Raw genomic sequence first — 12,993 nt, forward strand, 5'->3', positions numbered from 1 at the left:
CAAAACTTCCCATTAAAAATAAGTGTTCAGGCTTTTACTGTTCTATGTATTTTCACAGACAGTAAAACACATTTATCTTTGCAGGACTTGTGAACCACTCTAGTTAAGTGAAATTACTTTAAAGTGAAAGTGTGGATAAATAGTCCATAAAATGAATTAAGATGTTGAGGGGAGGTAGATAGAAGAAAATGATTTTTTTTTTAATGTACATTTCAGCAAAACTGTTTTACACAGAAGTCAGTTAACTAAGGCAAAAAGAACTTTAGAGTCAGATCAAGTAATTTTGCTAGTTTTGTTCTGTGAAATAAATGAGGGGGACAAAACAAAAGAAAAACAAAATAGCTACTCAGGCAGAACATCTCGAAGTTGAAAAATGCAGTGCTGAAGTTAGCCACATAAATACTAATCTGAAACTGATTTCAAAGATATAAAAAAATATATCCTAAAAAAGATTTCCTGAGTATACAGTAGCATCAAAATAAACCCGTGAAATGTATACAGTATGAATGTTGGACATTCAACAGCATTTCCTGAACAGATGTCTTACTGCATAGATTACTTACAAAGTGTTAATAAAGAAATAGTTTCCAAATATTATTCCAATAATATTTTCAAACCTTTTTGTTACAATAGGAATTTGTATCTGTCCCTGTATGCTGGAGAGACAAGTGTTTGTCTTTAGATTTGCATGTGCAGTGGTGGTGGAGTCTGTATAGAAGTTATTTCTTTGGATTCCAAATAAAAGATATTTGTATGTTGGAAATCTTAAGTCAAGCAGAGTTTTGAGTGGATCTTCCCAGCTTTTCACAGAATCACAGAATTTCTAGGTTGGAAGAGACCTCAAGATCATCGAGTCCAACCTCTGACCTAACACTAACAGTCCCCACTAAACCATATCCCTAAGCTCTACATCTAAACGTCTTTTGAAGACTTCCAGGGATGGTGACTCCACCACTTCCCTGGGCAGCCTGTTACAATGTCTAACAACCCTTTCAGTAAAGAAGTTCTTCCTAAGATCCAACCTAATGACAGAACAGTTCAAAAGACACCAAAGACACCAAAAAGAATTTTATAATTAATGAATAAATGCATCCGTGTATTGTTAGTATATAAATTGGAATCCTTAGCTTAAATAAAAACCAAAACTGAGTTGGTGAAATGGAAGAGGTGTCTCCCACTTTGTGTGTTATATTCTGGGAGGGAAGTGCTTCTTAGTTTTAGTTGGATAAGTCTTTTTCTGAGTTGCACTGTCTCTGTGCAGTCTCTTGTCGGTGGCTCTTTCTCCTCATCTGCTGTTTTCTACTTGCTGACTTGGAACTCTTCTCACTTGGCTCCTCAGGGCATGGGATATCTTCCCCTTCCTCTGGCCCTCTTTTAAAAGAAATTTAAACAGAAAAACAAAACAAAAACAAGCAGAAAATCAACCTGATTGACTTCATTTTTCTGTCTTCATTCCAGGATATCTGATAGGAGGGGATGTTCTGAGGTTGTTGCATGGTCACATGGATGAATGCTTGACAGTCCCTTCAGGTGAACATGGAGAAGAACAAAGAAGGTAGGTTTCCAGTCTAGAATAGAATAAAAATAGGTATTACTGATTCAATATTGAATGTCACTGATAGTATACATTTTGGAAGGATATTCTTATGAGATGTATTGCTCATATGAAGGAATGTTTTTGAGATGAACTTTGGGCGTGAATGTCTTGGTTTTGTGATTTGTGATTTTTTTGTACTAATTAAGTCTTTCCAGGTGTAAAACAGTAGTATGTATTGGAAGTGGACTTGGTCCAGCACCATGAAACAAAATGCACTTAGCTGTGTGTGTAGGTGCTGAATACCGAACGTTTGAATTGAACATTTCTTTTTTTTTTCCTTGCTTCTTAGCTTAAAATCAAATCTAGGAGAACAAGTGCCACTAACCTTTGTATCTGTTATGTTAATAATTGTCTTGTTCTGATGTATTAAACTGCATGTTAACCCTGTTATTGTGGTTATGAATGTAGTATACAAAACTATTTTCACCTTTGTTTTATTTCTCATCATTTATTACTTCTGTTGTTATTAATCTTACTGTGTTTTTTGATTTTTTTATTATGATCTATAATCTATACAGGTTTTTTTGTTTTGTTGGTTTTTTTGTTTGTTTGTTTGTTTGTTTGTTTTTCTGTACCACATAGAACAACTCAGAACATGGTATGTTGAGATTACTGCTGAGTCCTTCAAGGCTACTAATCTGGCTACTAATTGATCTCAGGTGTACTTGACAATTCAGCATACATGTATTAACTAGCTGCACTTCTATAATAAAGAAAGTTCTGTTTATTTTAAGAACTATTCATTTCCAATAAACTTTCTCAGTTCGCAAATAGAAAGGTATTAAGTATTTTTCATGCTATACCTTATAAAGATAAAAATCAGATTGGAAACTGACATAAAAAAAATGTAAAATTATTCTATGAAATTTTAAATATTAATGATCAAGCTTCAGTGGTTTCACATATTATTTTTTGGCAGCTTCCAGGCTTTTTGTTTGTTTTAGACAAAACTACTCTTAAAAAATAGAAGCTATTTCAAAACTCTGAAGCTTTAGTTTTACATATTAGTAATTTACGTATTTACATAATTTATATACTAAGTATTACATAGTTTTAATTACTATGTAATAAATCCATTATAGCTTGAAATTTTTTGCTACTATTTCTATCCTCACCCCAGAAGTGATGCTGGGAATAAGATAAATCAATAGGATTGTATAGTGTTTGCTCATATTTCAGTTCAAATCCTGCAAAAATCGCCTTCAGAGTTCGTAATTGCAGTGTAATTGCAGATCTGTAGAATGTTTAGGCACTTCAGTAATGAACTTAAAAATTTAAGAACACACAAAAAAGTCTCTCTTTACAAGAAGAGTAACATACAGAAAGCACAATAAAAGAGTAGTGAGTTGGTAGGTAGGAAAAAATTCACTTTTTCTTCATGTGCAATCAGATGCTGCATCTTTGTGGTCCCATTTCATAGACTACAGATCAGTGCCTTAAAACAGACCATTCTTCTCTCTACACTATTTGCCTTTTCCCCTAGCTCCATAATTCCCTAAAGGAAGCAGAGTTAGTACACAACAAATAGGACCAACATATCCTTATTTTTACTGAGAGCATTGCCAAGAAGCATAAACGCCAGATTTGATATTCTGGAGTTCTTCAGTTCTTCAGGAGCTTTATTTCACAGACTGAAAATAAGTTTGATAGTTTGATTTCTTTTGTCCATATTCTCCTTTTTTTTTTTTTTTTTTTTTTTTTTAAGCATTATAAATGTTTTTTACTTATAAACATAAACCTATGACTACTTCTAATTTTATGGAACATTCTATGTCCCACATTTTCTCCTCCCTAATTTAGTAATAAATTTAGTTATTTCTTTAAAATTCTTTTCCTAGATCTATTAGTTAGGACTCTTGCCCATTCAAAATAACATCTAAAAGCATATATTACACCTTCTTTTGGTTACACCACTAAATTTTCAGGGTGGATGCATACCTTATTTTGATGGGTAGTATTTAACTGCTGGTAGAATGATGTTAAGAATATGGGTAATTTTAACAGGTAGAAAATTTTAAGATAAATTATTTAGGTAGAAAATTTTAAGATAAATTATTTATCTTTCATTTTAAGTTCCAAAACTTTTGCACAAAAGGCATGCTAAAGTATGGTATATTTGGAGTGCAATAATTCCATGTTATCCTTTCGTTGCCTTTCAAAATAGTCTGGTGATAGATTTCTGTGTCAGTGCTTGGCTTGTTTTGTTTCAGTGTACATGTATACCCAAAGAGCAGCTCAGCTCTGCAGAATGCCAGTGTGAAGGAACGCTGAGAAGTTCCACGTCTGTTGACTCACTAATTCCTGTATCTCATTTTTATTTTTCTGCAAAGGCCTTCTCTCATGCCTTTTCAAATAAGTAAGAGATCAGACAGCCCTAAAATAGCAGTTTTATTCTATCATGTAACCTGGTATCTAATTCTGGAACGAATAAATTGTTTTATGTGAAGGATCCTCCTAGGCAGTTTCTAAAATTAACTGCTGTTTTTCTCTATTCTTAGAGCATTGATACAGTTACATAAATTTGAGTATAAAAGTGTTCCAGAGATTACCAGAAGTCCAAAATGAAACACGTATTCTCAAGCTGTTTATACTCTTATGGAACAGCGTCTAGCACAGCTGGGACCTGCAATACAGTGACAATGCAAATAGTGTATTAATGATTACAGGGCATAACAAATCTTCCTCCAAGGCAAGGTCATCCAAATCTGCACAGGAAGAGGCCTAGTACAGTGGAAGATATAATCCTATAAAAAACATATAGTTATCTCTCACGTCTCACAATTTGTTTTGAAGGTGTACTTTGTTTCCTCACTTAATTGATGAGCTGATGTCCCCCCCCAGGTAGTTCTTACATTGTGCTACTATGATCACTGGAAGGTAGGGTGAAATCACTGTGTTTTTGGAAGAGGGACCTTGTAATTGAATGGTAAGATGTAGCTACAGAATTAGCAGTGGAAAAAAGAGTAATGTTCATGGCCAACTTCTGACATAGGCAAAGAAAGTATTTGCCCAAGATAATAGGCTTGTTCGAATCATAGAATCATCTAGGTTAGGAAAAGACCACCAAGATCAGCAAGTCCAACCATCAACATGGCCTACTGAGTCCCATACCATACCCCTTAGTGCTATGTCAGCATGTATCCTGAATCCATCCAGGGATGGGGACTCCACCATTTCCCTGGGCATCCAATTCTAATGCTTGGATGGGCTTAGAAGGATGAAGGATGATTTTATTCCCTCCCTCAGATAACTGACATCCAGAAGTCTCCTTTGGCCTGTACTGGATAGTTGCTGCATTGTTTCTTGCATGCACAGTCCACCCCAGTCCTATGCTGTCCTCTCACTTTGCTACCTCAGTTCTGGAAGGAGGGGGAGCCCTTATGGAGTTGCTGCTGAGGCAGTGGCTCTTTCTTGCCTTTTTCCTCATGCACGCAGCTGTAGAGTGTTGTCTGTAGTGTGTGCTTTCTGCAATGACAACAGCAGATCGCAGCATATGATGAGGCAAAGTGCCTGGGCTAATTGCCGAGTGTTTTGGTGCACTTCAGCGTGCATCAGTGAAGCTGGTACCTGAAAGAAGCATTCTGATGTTACTCTCCTACTGAATTTTATCAAAATTTCTGAAAACTCTTCAGTTGTCTCTGATAACACTACATTTTATGCACTGATATTTGGCTTTTGATGTAATGCCAGTAACCTGTTATTCAAAGATTACATCTGTGAACTATAAATATTTTAAAACTTCCAGCATTTGTGGAGTGGAAGATTCAGAGGACTGATTTAAATAGTTTCTTGCAAGTAACAATTCAAGAAAAATAGTAAAAGAAAAATTTTTTTGACTGCCTGAACTTGTTTGCCCCTCAAAAAGAAGTAGGTAGGGTCAGAAATCTTAATATAGGTTTTAGTAATTATAGTGGCATGTTCACCACTATGCTGGAGGATCTTCTGTCTGCCCAGAAATGTATTTTTTCCTTTGGGAAGCAGTTTTAAGTAGATTTGCCTGAACTTGCTAGGCTTAGTTAGCTTCATAATTAGAAAACATTCCGGTTGGAAGCAATGCAAATACATATATTGATGTGATAATATTTTGTTTACTTGATATTACACTAGAAAAGAAACAGTGGTATTCTTTTTAAAACACTGCAGGGAGTCTGGGCATGACCCTGGCAGTTTTCATTAATTCTGACCCTGATGAGGTACAAAAAGAGAACAAGCATAAGGTTAAGTATTGTATATATATATGTGTACAATTTCACTGAATTAAATATGGTTTGCTGTATGTTCTAATTCTAATTATGTTGCTTGTTTAAGGACAGTGCTTAAAGCCTTGTGTGTAGAATCTTTAAATTGTGTTTTTATTATTTAAAATGCATTAGTCTTCTATAGCAAGCTAGACCTAAACTTTGCAGTGTTGTTTCTGTAGCTCTTCGATTGAGATTTCAGAAACATTTCTAGGTAGATTAAAAATCGATGTAGTTGTAGATATGCAAGTGAAAACATGGTATAATCAGCTTGCTGTTCTTGCCTGTTGCTTTGATACTGTTTATCTTCAAAGCCAGGGGATACTTCTGTGACAGCACAGTAGCTGGGAGCATGTATTTATCTTGACTTCTTTTCTTTCCTCATGATTTGTGGCCTGGCTCCCATCATTTGGTCTGATAAAAGTGGTGTGTGAATTGCATCTGGAGATTGAGGCAGACCCCAAGCGTTTCCTTGTTGTGCATTTTTTGTTTCTTGAAACCAAACTACTATGTAGTCTTTTCCACTCTTCTCCTCCTGTTTTGAACATGAGAAATTTCTTAACTGTTTTTAATGCTTCTTTTTCTGGGGGGGGGGGGGGGGGGGATGGGGAGAAGATTGTGTATAATTATCCAGCAGTCTGAAATCCCTTGAAACAGTCTTTGCTTTCATTGGCCTTTTTTTTTTTTTTTTTTGGTACCCTTTGCAAATTACTATTTTGAGACTTTGCTTGCGTATTTGTAATCTCAATTGAATGAAAAATTCTTCCCCGATTGAGTTGGTATCTCAGGGAGTGCTAGTTATGCCCAGTGTGGGCTGTCCATGGTGCAGTAATTGCAGCTCTGATTGTGGCCCTATGAAGCATTGGCAAGTTCCTGCTCCTTTGACTCTTGACATTAAGGGGGATTAAATGGATTAATGACATAGCCATGAAGAAATTTATTATCCTTAGTCCATAAACATAGATTGAGGAGATAAAGTATTTTGGAAAGAAGAGGAAGAAAACATTAAGTATTAGTGTTGTGGGTGTGGCTAAGAAGGTACAAATTATCTTGAGCTTTTTAGGGGAAGACTGACTCATTGTAGCTCTTGTTGTCCTCTGGTTTTCTGCTTTTATTTTTCCATTCCTCATGCATTTACATTATTTATAATTTCATACTAAGCTTTTGTAATTCACAGGCCTTCTCTACTGTTTGGCAAGATATGTGCATGCATCTTCTGTGCACTTTGCAACCTGACATTTTATTTTCTCCAACGTATCATTGTAAATCTCTGATTACTCTGATTGTCAAAGAGATTTTTTTTTTTTTTTTGGTTATTCACATGTCATTAAAAGCAATTTCTCATTTGACTAGTAATATCAATATCTATGGCTTAATAGTGCCAGTTTCAGAAAGGATTAAAATGTTATAAACCATACATCCTTTTCAGCCCAGAGCTGTTGCATAGAGTATATAAAAATAAACTAGGTGCATCCTATCAAATAATGTTTTTATACAGATCAATTGCTAAGGAAGTTGGTTTGAACACTCTCAGAAGCAGTTTACTACATTCATTTCAATGAAAGGAGTAACAAGTGAACCTTAGATTTTTCAGACAAAATAAAAAGGGATGAAGGTTTCTAGGTTACGAGTTTACTCAGGTGCTGTTGGGCAACATGACAAGGTGACTAAAAGATGAGATCTTTCACTCAAACCTAACTTCCACATTTTCCATAAAGAATATAATATCTAGCTAAAGGCTAGATTTTTATATTCTAGTGCTTTATGATGGAGTGTTTTTTTTTTTTTTTTTTTTTTTTTTTTTTTAAGCATGTATTTTCTGTCTTGCCTATAAAAAGTCTTGGAGCTCCATCCTTGACCCCAGTCTTTGGGCTTTTGCTTTTACTTCCCTGTAGGGATCCTTGATCCATAGCCCTACAGCTTTTTTGATACCTCTCTAGATTGCTGTAGCATACACACCATGTTGCTACTGTATCCCTTTATTCATATGGATATAAGAGACAATCCCAGGATCTGTGGTGTTCTTTTTTGGTTGCTTGTGGTTTTTATTTATTTATTTATTTATTTTCCTTCTCTTTGGTAAACAGATTGAAAGTTTGTATTTAGGATTTCTTCCCTTATTTGTCTCCCCCTACTCTTTTTGTTGTTGTTGTTTTACATTACCATTCCAAGACAGATAACTACCCTTTGAAAGAACAGATAAAATAATGAATGGACAGTCACATAAAAGGAAACTACTTCATCCATGAGAAACCATTCTTTTAAGTTCATAATGGGAGGTTTTTTAGATGTTTTATGTTACAGTGATCCCACTGCTATGTATAATCCAAAGCTCACTTCAAAAAGTACTTGTAGAAATTGGTGACAGCTTCTGTTTCCAATGTGAGAAAAACTAATCCCTGAAAAGTAACAAGGTATCAACTCAAAAGTGAAATACTCTGACTAATTTAAGCCTTTGCTTTAAAATTAATTTGATAATATAATACCTGATTTCTTGTATATTTAATGACTGGAAAACTGCTGAATAGAATTGTAGAATCCTGTATTACATGAGTGCAAGAATTCTGAATGCTTTTTTGTCAGTGAGGTGCATATAGATGTAAGCCAGAATGTAATCATAAAAAACTGGGTGATATCTGATCTAGTTATTATTTTGATTTTACAAACCTAACCCAGTCTGTTAGTTGTAGAACAAAAAATTAAACAAATGCCAGCAGAGAAAAGAGTGTCTGAATAACGAAGCAGCTGAATACAAGATTATCATTTGCATTTTACTGTATTAGTGAAGGTCAATTTCAACAAAGATAAGATTGACTTTGAGTTTTGTTCCCTTCTGTGAGAGAAATATGAGAGGCTTGCTAATACTTGTCAGCTGCTATTAGCAGATAACCACTGCAGCAAATGATTAAGATAAGTGGAGAAAATACTGTCCATGAAATCCAGGGGAAGACTTTGAACATATTTATATATGCACCTAGAACTCTTTCTTCATACACAGAACATGATAATGGTTATATTTATGCATGACTCATGAATATTCAGTGTGAATGATTCTGTAGTGAGGAATATTTATTTTGTATTTTGACCATACAGAGGAGTATACTCTAACTTACTGTTTTGGTTTTGAACGATGTCTTTCAGTGTTTTTTTTTTTGTTTTTTTTTTTTTTTTTTTTTTTTTTTCCTCTGTACTAAGCAATCAATGCCTGTGGATTACATCTACAGGAGGGCTTTGGAAGCTAAATCCTATTATGTTCCTATGTAGGTGCTTGACTATTAAAAAGAAAAATCTTTCTAACCAACAATAGGAAATGCCCCAAATCTCAGCATTGATATTCTCTAAAGTTAAGCCTCTGTCTGTTTTTGGCAGTGTCCCATCTTGGTTGAAGATCACAATGTTTACTTGATCCTTAAACTATTCCAGGATTTGTAAAACTGGGCCATACACTTGCGAGTGTTTCCTTGCATGCTTGATCTGATAAACATAGTGACAGCATTCCTTTGCATATGTGAATCCTTTTTTCATTTTCCCAAAGTAAGGGCCTAGGTTTTAAAATTCTGGCAGTAGTTTAGGGCAGCAATAAAGGTACTGCAAAAAGTACTTTGTACTGCAGGAAGCAGTACAAAGAAGGGCTGTCTGTTTGGAGTGCCAGCACTTAATACCCACCAGACTCCTCAGTGCTTGGTCTAAAGAGAAGCCAATTTACCTAATGCAGTGCTTTTGGTGATCTATTTTGTGGATCTGAATGGATCTAGTATGTAATGTATATCTATGTTTAGAATAATGGAAAAAAATAACTTTTTTAGGTTCACTGTTTTTTAAAAAAACACTCAGATTTCTGGATATATGCAAAGAACTAGATGGGTAGTTAAATATCAAAATTTGGAAATAGGAAGCTGTTAACTTGTGAGATGTGTGAAGATTGTGCTTGTGAAACCTTGGGTGCTATGATATCAAATCAAATACAACACCAAACAGGTGATTCTTCATAATTCAATGCAATACATTTTATAGTTATTTTCACTGTGTAAGTTCTTAGAAATTGCTACCTTTCTTGTAAACAGTATACAGTGATCACAAATCCTTATCTTTTGATTTTTTTTTTTCTGTTAGAAGCTATAAATATTGTAATTATCTTTGCTTGTTTGTTTGTCTTTTCCTGCAATCTCCATCCTTAAAAAAAAATACTGTAAGAAAGATGTCTAAGAGAACACTATATAAATCTCATTTTTAAAGGTATCACAATAATGGATGCCAAAGACAACTCAAATCAAAATTGAATAACTAGGTCTGAAGGCTTAATTGATAAGAGCTAATTTTGAATATGATAAACTTGAGAATGTGACAATTGCAGTAATTATCTTGGATGCCTTAAAATGAGAGATGTAGTTCAATTGTAAAGCAAATACAATGATTTTTTTACAACAAAGCTGAACATTCAGTATGTGTCTTTGCTTGGTTTTCAGAACTGTCCATTACGAAGGTGGTGCTGTCTCAATTCATGCACGTTCTCTTTGGCGATTAGAGACTCTAAGAGTTGCGTAAGTAAAACCTCCCTCAGAAAAGAAGTCAGTTCAACAGGGTGCTTTTAATACAGTAACAGGGTTTCTACAAAATCCTATTGATCACGGTATACCTGGATTGATAATACTAAATCTTCCTCAAAGTGGTATATCATTTTAACAAAAAAATAACTTACCATAGAAAGCATGTGTTTATATTGCAGCTTTTCCAGTACATATGCTGTTGTTTTTTTGTTTTTTTTTTTTTGATTTTAAGTTGCCATAGCTATTGGTGATCTCATGATTTTCTGGTTTTATACATGTATATGACATTCTAAAGAAAAACCTTTCTAATTATATAATATACATGTGCCACCTCTAACTTGTTTAAGCCATTTGAATGTCTTGCAAGGCAAAAATTTAAAAAACAACCTGCCAACCAACCAACCAACAACAACAAAAAAACTTCTCTAGTAAACTGTGGTGCCAGAAGAATGTGGGAATTTGAGAAATTGCAAGTTTCTATTAAGACTGTCATGTGTTTCAGTTTGACAGGCACTGCATAAAAACTTTTGAAGTGTATAAATATTTTAACACACGTGACTGAGAGAAATTGTGAGAGGAACAGGCATAATGACTAAGCAATGATAGTAGTAATCTTTCTTTCCAGAACATAACTTTCTTCCCAGAAAAAAATAATATAAAACAAGTCCCAAGAACAACTCACTCCATCACCTACATATTTTCTTGTATGGTATTCAAATGGCTGTATACATTCACTGACAAACTGCAGGCACATGACTATTCATATATCCCTACAGGAAGCCTTCCATCAGGACAAGTCCTTCCTGAAATGACAGGCAAATATAATATTGATTCTGTTCATTTGATATGATTTTGCAGGAATCATTGTTTCTGAACTCTCTCCCTTATAGTCAAGAACCATTGCAAAAATTGAAAAGGCAATCTGCATGTGCATTCATGCTTGCCTCCTGGATGGCTTACCATGGAACACCAGATACTATCATGTAGCATGGCTTGCTTTCCTGTAAAGTGACAGGAATGTGTATTCTCATGTTGCAGAAAAGGAATATAATTAGTCAGAAATGGTTTGACCACATACTTGCTGCTCAGAAGGCTTTTAATCTAAGCACACACAAATTGTTCTTTTTCCTGTTCTACAGACATGAACTAGGAACATGGCTCAATTGCAGTACATTTATTATTTTATTTTTTTTAGGGTCCACAGGTCCAAACTGAATCAGACTAGAGAAAAGGTAGCTCCTCAGAATGGCCCATGATATGAAAGATGGAGAACTGATGTTTTTTTTCCAGACACAACAATACAGTAGTTGAGGTTCATGACTTGACAATATGTGTAATTTTACACTTTTACTGACTTTTTAGTAATATAATGTGCTTTAGAATATCCTCCTCAAGAGTTAAATTCTGTATCTTGTTTAAAAAAACCAAAACATTTCCTCTGAACTTTCTTAGGTGGAGTGGCAGCCACATAAGATGGGGACAGCCATTCAGATTAAGGCATATAACAACAGGAAAATATTTAAGTCTCCTGGATGACAAGAGTCTTCTTCTTACAGATAAAGAGAAAGCAGATGTAAAATCTACGGCGTTCTGTTTTCGTTCTTCCAAGGTATGGAATCAGTGAAGCATAATCATAACTGGTAATAATTCCAATCTCTTTTCACTGATTAAAAAAAGAACTGAGTATAATTAACAACTAGAAGGAAGATAGAAGAATAACTAGAAGATGATCATTTCAATTGCCAATTGAAAAGCAGCTTTCACGTTTGCAGAGAAAATACTGACAATGTATCCCCTCTAAATCTGAAGATTCAGAAGAAATGTAAATTGTCAACATTTACTCTTATTTTTAACTGTATTATTTGCAAGAGACTTACTAAACACAGTAGTTTGCCAGTGCTGCATTTAAAAATTAAGTGTGAGAGAACCAGAAAGCTCAAGTTTTCAGTAATGCTATATCCAGAGCAGAATACTTTTCCCAGGTACTCAAAGTAACATATGTGAACACGCATACACATCTCTCTCTCTCTCTCTTTTTTTTTTCTCCCCAAAACACAACATTCTGATGTAGAAGTTAAAAAATAAGTAGATCGGAAACTTCTTACAAGTTAAAATACTTTAAATTCAGCAAAATAAAGAAATGTGAAAGCTTAAAGATATCACAAGACAAAGAACACTCAGAAGACAAGGATATTTTGAAGAGCTACATTTTTTCTCTTTTTCATTTTTCTTTTTTTCAGCGAATTGTGTTTTATGCCCTCATTAAGGGGGCAAAATTAGAGGGATAATAATGCCCTCTAATAATTATCATTATATGAGAATTAAATTAAGCATTCAGGCAATTGGAATTTGGAGGTTTTTTTGTGTGTTTTTTTTTTTTTTTTTTTTTTACTTCTCTGTCTGTCTTTACAGAGCATGCGATATCCACAGATTTCTCCAATTTATTGCCCCAAACATATAATTGTTTTGCAGATTCAAGTTTGCAGTGATTATGTTCTGTAGATTTATTTCTTTTGCATTTGCTAAATACTGATAGTTTTCTTTGATTAAAAAAAAAAAAATAATAATAATTTAATATCACCTTTGCACTGAAATAAGGCATTTTACCTAA

At 34.4% G+C, this 12,993-nt stretch overlaps 1 protein-coding gene across 13 annotated transcripts in view; it reads left to right on the forward strand.

The window, feature by feature from the left end:
• Positions 1 to 12,993, forward strand: part of RYR2 (ryanodine receptor 2) — a 406,035-nt gene that overhangs the window by 179,422 nt on the left and 213,620 nt on the right. For all 13 annotated transcript variants that reach the window (XR_011808125.1, XM_027453781.3, XM_072035589.1 and 10 more), the window contains 3 exons: positions 1,459 to 1,555; positions 10,302 to 10,376; positions 11,835 to 11,991. Coding sequence is in view for 12 of the 13 variants with exons in the window: in XM_027453781.3 (XP_027309582.2) it covers positions 1,459 to 1,555; positions 10,302 to 10,376; positions 11,835 to 11,991 (329 nt within the window). In the remaining variant the exon portion in view is untranslated. The remainder of the gene's footprint in view (positions 1 to 1,458; positions 1,556 to 10,301; positions 10,377 to 11,834; positions 11,992 to 12,993) is intronic.

Source organism: Anas platyrhynchos, chromosome 3 (assembly GCF_047663525.1).
Source record: "Anas platyrhynchos isolate ZD024472 breed Pekin duck chromosome 3, IASCAAS_PekinDuck_T2T, whole genome shotgun sequence".
Classification (NCBI taxonomy): domain Eukaryota; kingdom Metazoa; phylum Chordata; class Aves; order Anseriformes; family Anatidae; genus Anas; species Anas platyrhynchos.